This window comes from Chlorocebus sabaeus, chromosome 24, assembly GCF_047675955.1.
Source record: "Chlorocebus sabaeus isolate Y175 chromosome 24, mChlSab1.0.hap1, whole genome shotgun sequence".
Taxonomy (NCBI): Eukaryota; Metazoa; Chordata; class Mammalia; order Primates; family Cercopithecidae; genus Chlorocebus; species Chlorocebus sabaeus.
In genome coordinates this window covers 64845003-64858992 of record NC_132927.1, presented here as the reverse complement: position 1 = coordinate 64858992, position 13990 = coordinate 64845003, and the positions used below count along the sequence as shown (strand labels likewise).

General features: G+C 41.3%; 1 protein-coding gene across 15 annotated transcripts in view; it reads right to left on the bottom strand.

Moving 5' to 3' along the window:
* Nucleotides 1–11398, bottom strand: part of ZC3H14 (zinc finger CCCH-type containing 14) — a 47138-nt gene extending 35740 nt beyond the window's left edge. For 10 of the 15 annotated variants that reach the window (XM_007987536.3, XM_037984366.2, XM_007987537.3 and 7 more), the window contains exons 1-7: nt 11235–11397; nt 10715–10757; nt 6251–6365; nt 3225–3265; nt 2119–2314; nt 1337–1766; nt 21–181 (exon numbers count right to left, since the gene is read on the bottom strand). In XM_007987536.3, coding sequence (XP_007985727.1) covers nt 21–181; nt 1337–1766; nt 2119–2314; nt 3225–3265; nt 6251–6365; nt 10715–10757; nt 11235–11270 — 1022 coding nt within the window. In that variant the 5' untranslated portion in view covers nt 11271–11397. Of the gene's footprint in view, nt 1–20; nt 182–1336; nt 1767–2118; nt 2315–3224; nt 3266–6250; nt 6366–10714; nt 10758–11234 lie in introns of all 15 variants that reach the window. The other 5 variants (XM_007987535.3, XM_007987541.3, XM_007987542.3 and 2 more) reach the window with 2 other exon arrangements.
* Between the last annotated feature and the right edge of the window lie 2592 nt (nt 11399–13990).

Sequence of the window (13990 nt, the reverse complement as noted above, 5' to 3'; positions counted from 1 at the left end):
TACAGCCACGTTCAAGGTACCTCCTTTCAGGCTTTGCTGGCACAGACACACTGCTGGAGATGCTTCCTGTTCGAGACCCATAATCATCATCTTCTTCCTCCTCTTCTCCATCATGATTGAACTTTTTCACTTTAACAACTGAACTTACCACAGGCAACTTTCTCTTCCGAAAGTTTTCATCCTGCAATCAGATAAGATTTATGCTTACTTAATTTCAGAAAACAAAAGTTCTACAAAATGTTTCCATTTTAAGAAAAAAATAGTACACGGTAATATGAGAAATTCAGAGTATTTTTTGGTTTTGCATAAAAATATAAATATGAGGACAGGCGTGGTGGCTCACATTTGTAATCCTAGTACTTTGGAAGGCCATCATGGGCGGATCACAAAGTCAGGATTTCGAGACCAGCCTGGCCAATATGGTGAAACCCCGTCTCTACTAAAAATACAAAAATTAGCTGAGCGTGGTAGCATACGCCTGTAATCCCAGCTACTCAGGAGGCTGAGGCAGAAGAATCACTAGAACCTGGGAGTGCAGGATGCAGTGAGCCAAGATCACGCCACTGCACTCCAGCCTGGCCGACAGAGTGAGACACCATATCAAAATAAACAAATAAATAAATAATATAAATATTATCCTTACCAGTCAACCTTTAGCTAAAACAAAAATTAGAACTTTATTTTATTAACAGCTGCATACAGTGCTACTGAGGAAACTAATAAAACGGAGTTAATTAGTTGCTTACTAGCAATTACCATGAACAATCTAAAATTGATCTGAAACCCCCCCCCCCAAATTAATTTAAGATTAAAGCTATCTCAAATGCTGAAAATCCCAAAAAGGTATACAGATGTGACATAAAAGAACTCTAGGAGCAAGCCATGGAGAGGAAAATCTGGTATACCAAGAGATACAGCAGATAAAACAATTTAAAAATAAACTTGGGGCTGGGCGCCGTGGCTCACGTCTGTAATCCCAACACTTTGGGAGGCCCAGGCAGGTGGATCACAAGGTCAGGATTTCAAGACCAGCCTGGCCAACATGGTGAAACCCACCTCTATTAAAAATATAAAAAATTAGCCAGGCATGGTGGCGAGTAATCCCAGCTATTTGGGAGGCTGAGGTAGGAGAATCGCTTGAGCCCAGGAGGCGGAGGTTGCAGTGAGCTGAGATGGCGCCATCGCACTCCAGCCTGGGCCACAAGAGCGAAACTCCTTCTCAAAAAGTAAAATAAAATAAACTTGGTATATGTGTTTAGCTACTTCATATATTATTTAGTATCAAGAACTGCTGAATTTTAGCCTAATAAGCCAGAATTTAAAAGTACATACAAACCTCCATACTCATTTTCTCCGAGTTGTTTCTAAAGAATGGACTATACGTTTCTTCTAAGCTGTTAAGCACTTCTGGTTCACACAAACGTCCTGTTTCATATACCCAACTATTCTGCATATCAAGCTGCTTGGCAGCATGAATACTATTTTGCTGCTGTTGAAATTGCAACCTGTTTAAATGAACACCACTATCTGCATTTCTACTTGCAGGTGGTCGATAAATTTCAATAGAAGGGCGAGAAGAACCATATGTAAGTGTCACTGTAGGTTTTTTCTGAGATAAGGGATTCTCCTGCACAAAGTTGAGGTCTTCGTCAATGAGATCATCTGGTTCTGGCTTAATATCAATCACATCTTCAGAGGGTGCTGGCTCCCTCAAAGGCTTCACTGTTGACATTAGTCGGGTTGCAGCTCCATCATCATAAGTCTGCCTATTTAAAAGAACAACAAAACGTATTACAAGTAAATTAGGGCAATTATCTCCAAATCTTTAAAGAATGCTTACTTGAAAAATTTCAAGGCAAAAACTGAGGATACTCCCTTTAGGTATTCCATTCGAAACTACTTTGAAATTGCACTTTCTTTAAACTTTGATTTACTAAATTTGTGATGAAAGATAATCATACTTAGATCTTATCCATTATTTTATTCAAAAAACTGCTCATGACCACTTCACTGTTCCTAAAAATTGCTGAGAACAGCAAACTGAAAGATATAAAAACTAATAAAAATGTCACATACACAAAGCCATCTGCCCACAGCAGGTCTACACCGGACTCTTACCTGACATTAGTGGTTTTTGACTCCTGTGAACTCGTAGAAACTCTGGAATCTCTTTTTTCAGGTCTCGTGCTAGGAATGGCAAGTGGTGGCACTGCAGCTTCATGCCTCCTCTCATCTCCCCGACTGAAATTGCTCTTGTTTGAAGGCACGTTACTATCAAAGATGTTGGTATCAGACGACTTTAGACTAGAGGGTTCTGAAAAGAAAAATACAGTCCTTTTAATCTATTTTTATTTTTATTTACTTATTTTGAGATGGACTCTCGCTCTGTCGCCAGGCTGGAGTGCAGTGGTGCGTTCTCAGCTCATTGCCACCTCCAAATCCCTGGTTCAAGCGATTCTCCTGCCTCAGCCTCCTGGGGAGCTGGGATTACAAGCACGCACCATGACGCCCAGCTAATTTTTATATTTTTAGTAGAGACGGAGTTTCACCATGTTGGTTGGCCAGGATGGTCTCGATCTCCTGAGCTCATGATCCGCCCACCTTGGTCTCCCAAAATGCTGGGATTACAGGTGTGAGCCACCCTGCCCAGCCATCTATTTTTATTACTTTAGGTCTTTTCCTTCCTCATCACCAATTCAAAAGCAATATGTGTTTATTGCAGAAAAATTTAAAAACATAAATAAAAATCACCAATTATCTCAAAGGTGATTTTTGGGGGGAAGAGCATATATACACATTTTTGAAAACATGTATCTTATGTGTGTATACTCTCATGTTATTCTTCCATAACATTATTTTCAATAGTTGAATATTATTTCACACATGGTAATAAAAAAATTTCATTTATTATTATTGAACTTTTAAATTGTTTTCAATTATAAAATACTGAAATATCCTTGAGGCTAAATCTCTGCACACATATGTAATTATTTCCTTCGGATAAAGTGCACTGCTCCCTCTCCTACACTTAAATATCTTTGAATTATATTAAATTTACTGGTCTTAAGTTCATAAAAATATGTGCTTTCTAAAAAAGTTCAAATGAACCACTGTTTTGAAAGTCATGGGTTTTTCCCAAAGCACTATAAATGACTTTAGAAAGAAACAAATCATATGCCATTGCAAGCAGAAATTTAAAAAAAAAACAATGTTATGAATCTTACCAGTCGTTACAGAGCGAAGTTTATCTAATACACCATGAAGCCTGAGAAAAAAACAAAAAACAATAAAGCCTCCATTAAGATTTCAATTCAACCGTCACTCTAAATTTATGACATTAGATTCAGAGATTTTTTTAAAAATTTTTAAAATATTTTTATTATTTTTAAATAGAGATGGGGTTTCACCATGTTGTCCAGGCTGGTCTTGAAGTACTGGACTTGAGAGAACCACCTGCCTCGGCCTCCCAGAGTGCTGAGATTACAGGCATGAGCCACCGCACCCAGCCGAGATAAATACTGATAAGCTATATTTAGTGAATAAATTGTATTAAAATTAACTTTCAAATTTCACATTTTTAAAAAAAGGATTTGTATAAATCCTACAGAAATCAATAAAAAATATTTTTTTTCTTCACTGTTTTCAACATCTAGCCTATGCAAAAATATGGGAAAGAAAATCATCTGACCAGAGTCTTAGTCTACAAAATATGTCACCCTGTTTTCTAAGTACTAAAGATTTACTGTAGCTTACAGTAAAACAAGTATCATAAACATGTAATATTGCTTATTATTACAACCATTTAAGCAGCTTATATTAACTGCTTAAATTAGATGGCTTCTTGGACAACTTAATTCTGAGAGATTAAAAAAAGTTATCTCAAAATATGCTGTATCATTTCACTCTTAATACTTTCAAAACTGATGCTGTAAGGCTGTAATCTTGCTTGTAACATAACCTGTTTTGGTAGTTATAAATGAGGTAATTTGCCTCACATCCCTTCCCAGTACCTCCCCAAAAATGCCAGAAATCTCATATTTCAATGAGAACCCTAGTCACACGCTACTGTCCCCATGGACACAATTACTTCAAGGCTCCAAATAATCACAATAGTCTGTTTGGGGCTAGTGTTAACACTAACTTAAGAAAGCAAAGTGCCAAAATGGGGACATCACCCTTTGCATCAGCACATATTAAAGAACTGAATTTATGGCCAGATGAGAATGTTGAATCAATCTGGTTTTAAATTCACTTAGTAGTCTGTTTTAAAAATCTGTCTAAAGTATTTCATCAAGTTTTTGGAGAAAAGGATCTACTCAGTCAATCTTCCATCTTAGATTGGCTGGACTTTAGAAATAAAAATAGTACTCACAATAATGGTAATTTCCCCAGTCAAAAGCCCCACCATCTTTTTTTGCGGGGGGCTGGGAGGGAATAACCTCTGGGGACAAATTGTAACAAATGGGTTGGGTCACCCACAGTGAGGCAGCAGTGTGTGTATCATAACAACTGATGACCACTATACAACGTTCTTCAAATTTGTGCAATGTATAAACCCAGAGAATTCTGTGCAGAATTTCAAGAAGACTGATAAGCATACAGTTGCCTACTGGGGCAAAAACACCTTGAAGACAACCTTTGGTATAAAGGCAAGAACTTAACCAGGCTCATCTCCCCACTTAGTGCCTCCTCTTGCCATTCAAATTTAGCAGGCCACTTGCTTACTTAACTTTTGCTACATCATCACCTTTTATGGTAACTGGTAGTTCCTAGTCTGAGGGGCCTAACAAAGTATTTCTTGTGTCTATTCTCAGCTACATCATTATCCTCCAGCCCTCATCTTCACTTTACCTCAAACCTGGTACTAGGACCTAGCATCTTAAGTTGAATCTTACTCTTCTTGTCAGTATTCTCAACTAAAGGCATACAACAGTAATTTATGTATAAAAGCAAAGTTGCCTATTTTAAAATTCCAAACTTAAAAAAACTTATAATCTCAAAATATGCTATAACATTACGCTATAATTATTACTCAAAATGAAGGTGTGAGTTTAATAAAAAGCTAAAAAAGTTAGAACCAGAAAAGTGAGAAACAGAAAACCTTGCCCTATAAAAGGTAACTCATTGTAAAAGGCAATATAAGAAGCCAATCCAGTTCAAAAAAACATCTGTAACTGGTTTTAGTGCGGGAAAAGGAACTATAAGATACAGAAGCTGGCCAGGTGCGGTGGCTCACACCTATAACCCCAAGACTTCTGAAGGCCAAGGCGGGAGGACTGCTTGAGCCCAGGAGTTCAAGATCATCCAGGTCAACATACTAAGACCCTGCCTCAACAAAAAATTTACAAACTAGCCAGGCGTGGGGAGTGCAGGAGGGAGGGTACTGCAATGGGATGATCATTTGAGATCAGGAGATCGAGGCTGCAGGGAGCTGTGATTGTACTACTGTGCTCTAGCCTGGGTGACAGAGCAATACCCTGTCTCAAAAAAAAAAGATATAGACCTTTACAAAAGAAACATAGTAAGTACAGCCAACATATACTAAGAATCCCTTAGGGAAATGAGCTAGGGACACCTATAAGTACTTTACACATATTAGCCCATTTGATCCTCAAAATAATTTTATAAAGCAAGTGACTGTACTATTCCCATTTTATAGCTAGAAAAACCAAGGCAAGACACAGGGCCAGGATTCAACTTTGGCTGTCTGGCTTCAGAGGCTGATAAGGTTTGGCTCTGTGTCCCCACCCAATTCTTATATTGAATTATAATCCCCACCTGTCAAGGGAGGGAGGTGACTGGATCATGGGGGTGGTTTCCCCCATGATGTTCTCATGACAGTGAGTTCTCATGAGACAGTGAGTTCCCAAGTTCTCAAGAGACAGTGAGTTTTCACGAGATCTGATGATTTTATGTAAGTCTCTGGAAGTTCCTCCTTCACTCTTCTCTTTCCTGCCGACTTGTGAAGAAGGTGCTTGCTTCCCCTTCCGCCATGACTGTAAGTTTCCTGGGGCCTCCCCAGCCATGTGGAACTTCGAGTCAATTAAATCTCTTTCAGAAATTACCCAGTCTCGGGTATTTCTTCACAGCAGAGTGAAAACGGACTAATACAGAGGCTGTGCCCTCATCACTCACAAACTGCCTCTCCAAAGTGAACTTAACTCAACTGTCAAGAACCTCTCTTCGGACAGAATATCAACTCAGGCTTGTGCCAAACTTTGGTCTGAGGCTCAAAAATTCAGAAACATACCATACGGTGAATCGAATTGTGTTGTTCCCTAGAAACAGGGACAGATCCTCTGTCATTTGGTCCTGACTTTTCTTGTTGGCCACCATCACCATAATGTAATCAGGAAGTTCTTCATCTATTTAAAAGGAAAGGTATATCAAAACTTTGTTTCCTCAAAACTTTCTTCTTAAAGTAGATGTGCTTGAAAATATAGATGTAGCTCTAAGCTTTAGAGTCTCAGAGCTCTAGTGGAATTACATTGGACAAGACGGCTTAGCTTTAATTTTTTTCTCTTCATTCCACAAGTATTTCAATTACTAGAAGGATGGAAATTAAGAATAACTGATACTTACAAAACTAGACATTCTGAATTAAAGGGTCAAACTTGAGCGTGCATTCACTTCCTTGAATCTTTTTAATAATGTTTACTAATTTCAAAGAAGCTTCCAGGAAATATATGAACATTTCCCAAGAAAAAGAATTGAATTTTGTTTAGTTTTAATTTACATTGTTTCAAGACAACATTCATTTCTCAAGTGAACATATTTGCCCTTGCTAAAGGTAGGTTTCAATTACTCAGGGTAACAAACTTGTAGCAGTATCAAATAAACAAATAGACCCAAAAGCTCCACATCATTTAAAAAACTCAATTTTGACATTAAATAATGTCAACTCAATGCACTGTTTTACCCTCACGGTGGTAATGCTACAATGATTATAAGGGTGAGGTCTAGGATTTAAAAAAAAAAAAAAAAAAAGGCCGGGCACAGTGGCTCACGCCAGTAATCCCAGCACTTTGGGAGGCCAAGGCAAATGGATCACGAGGGCAGGAGGTTGAGACCATCATGGGTAACACAGTGAAACCCTGTTTCTACTAAAAATATAAAAAATTAGCCAGGTGTGGTGGCGGGGGCCTGTAGTCCCAGCTACTCGGGAGGCTGAGGCAGGAGAATGGCGTGAAGCCGGGAGGCAGAGCTTGCAGTGAGCTGAGACAGCACCACTGCACTCCAGCCTGGGCAACAGAGCAAGGCTCTGTCTTGGGGAAAAAAAAAAAAGAAACCAAAAAACACCCTTCCCTTGGTAATCCTACAAGGATTATGAGACTGAGGTCTAGGATTTAAAACAACAACAACAACAACAAAATAAAACAAAAAACCTCAATAAGAAGATAAGGAAGCAAAAGCTGTTATCAGGAACTCTAATCTCTGCCCCCAAAAACTCCATTAGATTTTTTTTTTTTTTCTTTTGAGACAGTCTCGCTCTGTCTCCCAGGCTAGAGTGCAGTGGCACCATCTTGGCTCACTGCAACCTCTGCCTCATGGGTTCAAGCGATTCTCCTGCCTCAGCCTCCGAGTAGCTGGGATTACAGGCATGTGCCACCACGCCCACCTAATGTTTGTATTTTTAGTAGAGACGGGGTTTCAGCATGTTGGCTAGGCTGGTCTCGAACTCCTGAACTCAAGTGATCCACCCACCTCGGCCTCCCAAAGTGCTGAGATCACAGGCACGAACCACCATGCGGTGCCAAATTTCTTTAATACCTTAAATACTTGTAGTATTTCTATGCAGGCAGAAAGGTTCATTTCAGAAGTACTTTTTTTGTTTCAAAGAAAAATATAAAAAATGCAGTTCAAGTGTTGAGAGAATAAAATAATAAATAAATCTTGGTTCAGCTTCATTTTCTCTAAGCTTCAATTCTCTCCTGTTAGTCTTACAACAATCCTGACAACAAATTATTTATGAAAGTGCCCAGCAAATGGTGGTAAGTACTCCATAAATTACCAGTTCTCAAACTGGTCTTGGGGCCCTTCTCTGGTTTATGCAGGTTCTATCTATTATTTACTGTGTTCAAAATTAGAACTGATCATTTTTAATTAAAAAGTATTTATTCATTAAATAATACATCCATCACATGTTAATCACAAACCCAATAATATTAACATAAGTAACATTATTTTTATTAAATTTTCCAAAAAAAATATAGGTGAGGCACAGTGGCTCATGCCAGTAATTCCAGCACTCTGGGAGGCCGAGGCAGGTGGACCACCTGAGGTCAGGAGTTGGAGATCAGCCTGGCCAACATGGTGAAACACTGTCTCTACTAAAAACACAAAAATTAGCTGGGGGTGGTGGTGGGTGCCTGTAATCCCAGCTACTCAGGAGGCTGAGGCAGGAGAATCGCTTGAACCTGGGAGGTGGAGGTTGCAGTGAACCAAGATTGCACCACTGCACTCCAGCCCGAACCACAGAGTGAGACCCTGTCTCAAAAAAAAAAAAAAAAAAAGAAAAGAAAAGAAAAAGTTACTGCAAAGACTGGCCTTGTTTCGCATTTTTATATATCTTGTTCTATGTCCTTACGACTGAAGAATGTGAAAAAATCTGGTCTCACACATATGCAGTTGAAAAAGGAGTATTCTGATAGTTTTTTCACATAAGGTGGATATTTTTCTGTGACACTACACCAAAACTAAACAAGTGGTAGCTTATTAAACATTAAAGCAATGTGGAATGTCAAATACATCAACGACCTTTTTGAACTGTTGCACAGAAATCCAGTGACCCACCCTACAGTTGAAATAAATCTTTAATCCATGCACAGTTTTGTAACATTATGCATTCGTTATTTAGAAAATATTGGTTCAATTAGCTACAAAAACCACTGGCACATTGATATATTTCATTATGTAATATAAAATAATTATTTTTTAATATCACCATTGAGTTGGCCAGGCGCGCACGCCTGTAATCCCAGAACTTTGGGAGGCTGAGGCGGGCGAATCACAAGGTTGGGAGTTTGAGACGAGCCTGGCCAACATGGTGAAATCCTGTCTCTACTAAAAATACAAAAAATTAGCTGGGCATAGTGGTGGGTGCCTGTAATCCCAGTTACTTGGGAGGCTGAGGCAAAAGAATCGCTTGAACCTGGGAGGCAGAGGTTGCAGTGGCCAAGATCACGCCACGGCACTCCAGCCTGGGTAACGAGTGAAATTTCGTCTCAAAAAATAATAAGAATAAAATTTTTTTAAATCACCATTTACTTAATCAGAAATGTTTTAAGTACTGGGAAGCTGTCAAGTTCATGGAGGCAGTCTCAGATTTTCCAAAATTCTAATTTTCATTTGAAAGCTCACATGTGATTGGCAACAAAGACTACAGGTTCTTTGCTCACTTTCAAGTAAATACCTGCCAAATATCCTAGGGTACGTAACCAGTTTGTCAGTACTTTGAAGTTAAAAATGATGTTCCCTGAAAGAGGTGGCTAGCTTAATTCTCAACTCAAATGATTTTCCTTAACCATATTTCAGTATACAATAAAAATGTTTTATGAGCATTTCTATTTCCTCACACTGAATACTAAGAAGATAAAAAACATTTTGTAAACCCTGGACTTCACATCTTCATCAATGACATTTTAAGTGTAATTAGCTTAAAAAAAAAAAAAAAAAACTATAAGGGGGGAGTGATTTGAATATGATTTCATTATGGTGTTACTATGTTGACCAGTTGATAAAATGGTTGATAACACTTTATCAACCATTAGTTTTACACAATCCAAATATCAATGCAGAGAAAAATAGCACATACCATCTCAGTATTAATATGAAAACAGTTTTGACTTCAGAGACCCTTGGAGTCTCTCACACTTTGAGAATCACCGTCTGAAGTGGTAGCTATTATTGTTATAGGAGGCACCAGCTTTGGGGGCAAACCATAAAACCTTGCTCAAGTAGGCAAAGCCTCAGTTTCCTTGTTTACACAGTCTAGGATACTGCCACTTACCTTCCAGTATTCTCATAGGGATTATCCTGAGTTAATACACATACAACAGTTAAGCACAGTACCTGACCCAGAGTAAACACTCAAATTATAAAAGAATAAGGAGAAGGAAAACGTTGCCTTACTGTTTCAAAGAGAGAAAGAGGAAAAACATAAAGAGATCGGAAAATAAAATTCACTGAACCATTACAGAAGCAAATGCCAGAAAGCATAAAAACGCATATCCAAAATCAGAGTTCTAAAAACAAATGTCAAGAGGAAAGTAACAAGAACAGTAAACTTTAAACAGGCATGGTGGTTCACACCAGTAATCCCCGCACTCCCAGCACCTAGGGAGGCTGAGGTCAGATAATTGCTTGAGATCAGGAGTTAAGGCCTGGGCAACGTAGTGAGACCCGTCCCTAGAATTTAAAATATGAGAGAATAGGAAAAACATAAAATAAAATTCGCTCAAACATTATGTAAAATGTGACAGAGCCTTAATGGAGGAAACTAAATTTCAAAACACCATAACAGAAGGAGGTTTGGGAGGAAAAAAACAAGGTTGCAAAAAGATGATAAATAAGTAACCAGGGAGTATAAGATTTGAAGACGGTAGAAGGGAGTCTCTCCCAATGTCCAAAGTACGGTGAGAAATATGCATTCACTAAAATTCAATTAGCTGCAAACTCTAAATTCTATGAAACTAACAACTCAAAATACACTTACCAACATAGGCTCCTAATTCTTGCAATTTCCCCTTAATGGCACTCTGAGAGAAAAAGAGCAAACGAGCATGTGAGAAAGGCGGCTCTAGGAAAACAAGACCGGATTCTGCAGCGCTGAGGCCACTTCACTGGTGCGCGCACCTCCAGGTCCCCCGGGTGGGGGCGGGGAGGAGCCTCGCCTGCACCACCACCCCCACCCCGCACCCCACTCCCGCTCCGGCCCCGCGGCGCCCACCTCCCGCAGCGGATCCAAAGCGGCGCCCTGCGCCGCAGTGGTGGCTCCCGCCAGGCCTGAGCCTGTCCTTCCGTTTCCCGGCGGCTACTTCAGCCGCAGCCCTGCTCTGAGGCCGCAAACGTCCCCAGGCCCAAGGCGGCCTGGACAAGGAGGAGCTGCAGCCCGCCAGGAGCGTCCAGCGGCGGCCAGGCCGCGGCGTCCACCCGGGCCCAAGGTCCCCGTTACTCCTGACAACCGCCCGCTTGCCGAGACCTGGCTTCCCACCCCCGCCCGGCACGGGCCTCACCCGGATCTTGCGGCTGATCTCGGTGCCGATCTCCATGGCTCCGCGGCGTGCGGGAACTCAGCACTGCGCGGCGCTTGGCTTACCCGGAGGCTGCCGCGGACTCCTACCCCGCAGCCGAGCCACCACCGCCTCCTCCTCCGTTCCGCCCCCGGCCGCGCACACCGCGTATCCCCGCCCCCGCCGGCACGGCGCGCCGGAGTGAGCGCGCATGCGCCCGTGTCCGCGCCTGCGCACACCTTCTACCCGCGAAACCTATGTTCAGGCAAAGAGGGCGGTGGCATGCGCGTGTGGGTGGCCTTGCTGCTCCGCCTCCCGGGCACCTCGGGGACCCTTCCTTAGTCTCTCTGCTGGCCCTCCGCTTATTCATTTTATTCTCTCTTGGATGGTAAGAATGAATTAAATGTGTAGCAGAAAGATCTTGGGCTGTGATATGAGACGCGAGTTCAAATCCAGCCTTCACTTACTGTTAGTATGGTATCGGTCCAGGTATTTAAACTTTTCTTACGTGTAAAATGGAGTCTGCCTCTTAGAGGTTGCACTGCAATTACCCTTGAAGGGAAAATGGACTATCCGGAGCAACAGAGCCAATCCGTCAAGTCTCTGACTCTGCCCTACCTTGGCCCTTCTGGGTTTGGTTCTGCCTTCCTTCTCCCAGGCCCACCCGTGGCCTCTCCCCGAGACGAATCCCCATCCTCCTGCTTCTCTGAACACCCTTCGTGGGACAACACTTTTGTTCTGAGGATTTAAGTTGTCAACTCTGTGCTGATAATGACCGAATTTTCCATCAGCCTTGAATTCTCACACAAACTCCACTCCCAAATTCTAAGTGACTACTCTTATTTTCTCCAAACTCAGCACTTAGACAGAAGTCGCCTTCATCTCCCCTTCCTCCACTCAATACTATTCTTGATTCCGCTATTTGAATCAATAACTGAATTCTCCCTATCCCTGATCACAAAACCTGGAAAACAGAAGAGGCACAGAGAGGTCTCCTTTCTCCTTCATATCCACTAATTCCTAAGCGTGGTCTCTGTTGTCCATTGCTGCATAACAGATGACCACAAGTTTAGCAGCTTAAAACACAAACGTTTATCATCTCATGGTTTCTGTGGGTCAACCTCACTGGGTCCTCTGCTCGGGTTCTCACAAGACTACAGTCAAGGTGTCAGGCAGGCTGTGTTCTCATCTGGAGGCTTGACTGAGGAAGAACCTATGTTCAGGCTCATTCAGGTTGTTAGCAAGAATTCATTTCTGGCTGAGTGGGGTGGCTCATGCCTGTAATCCCAGCAGTTTGGGAGGCCGAGGCTGGCGGATCACTTGAGATCAGGAGTTCGTGACCAGCCTGGGCAACATGGCAAAAACGTATCTCTTCAAAAGTACAAAAAATTAGCTGGGCATGGTGGCATGCATTTCTAGTCCCAGCTACTTGGGAAGCTGAGAGGGGAGGATTGCTTGAGCCTGGGAGGCAGAGGTTACTGTGAGCCAAGATCATGCCACTGTACTCCAGCCTTGGTGACAGTGAAACCCTGTCTCAAAAAAAAAAAAAAAAAAAAAAAAAAATCATTTCCTTGTGGCTTTATGAGTAAGGACCCAGATTTTTTTCTGGTTATCATCTGGAAGCCACCCTCAAGTCCTAGAGGCTGCCCACAGTTCTTTGCCAAAGGGTTCACTAACATGTCTGTTCACTGAAGCCAGTAAAGGCCAGGCATAGTGGCTCACGCCTGTGATTTGAACTCAGTGAAGCAGAGGTGGGAGGATCACTTGAGACCAGAAATTTGAGACCAGCCAAGGGCTTTCATTTAATTAAGTTAGGCCCACCCGGGACCTGACCCCAAAATCAACTAATTCAGGACCTCAATTATATCTGCCAAACCTCTTATTTTTGCCAAATTTATTACCTAAGCAATCCACAGTAGGGGTCAGGAGTGGGTTGTACAGACAGCAGGAGCAGGAGTTGTGGGGCTACCTAGGGTCTGTCATATGGTCCTTTAGTAATCTCATATAATCCTTATGAATTCCTATGTCATCTATATGGATGCTATTAGTATAATAATATATTCTGTGCAATATTATTTCATGTGTATGTGTGTCTTCCCTAACAAAATTATAAACTCTGTAGGGCTTTATATTTCTCCAACCTTTCAGGATGCTGGACACAGAGTAAGCACTTATTACATATTTATAGGGTAAAAGAAATTAAAGACCTAATTTACAAAAGCATTCCTCAAGGATAAATCCAGTGATCATACACTCATTCAACATTGATGACAGGCAGCAGAGCAGAATGACAGAGAACGAGGGCACTGCAGCCAGACCGTCTGGGTCTGAATCCTGGCTCTGCCACTCCCTCTGAGACCTTAGGCAGATTGCTTCTCATCTCTGTGCCTCAGTTTCCTTATCTGTGATATAGGTATGATACTAGTTTCACCTGCAAAGGGTTACTGTAAGGATGAAATAAGTTAATATTTGTGAAGCATATTGAACTGTGCCTGGCTCATAGCAGTACTATGCTTGCTGATTAAAAATTAAGTACCTACACTGGGATACAGTGCCAGGAGCCAGATCGTAAAGAGGAGCAAGACCAATTCCCTGCTTTCGTGACACTCACAATCCAAAAGACAGATGAATTACTTTTATTCCTTTACCACCCATTACAGAACTAAGAACAAAAACACTTTTTACCATTACTGGGTACCCAATTCTCGGTCAATATTTACATAATATTGAAAATAACATTTAATAAAAAGTAATGTTTT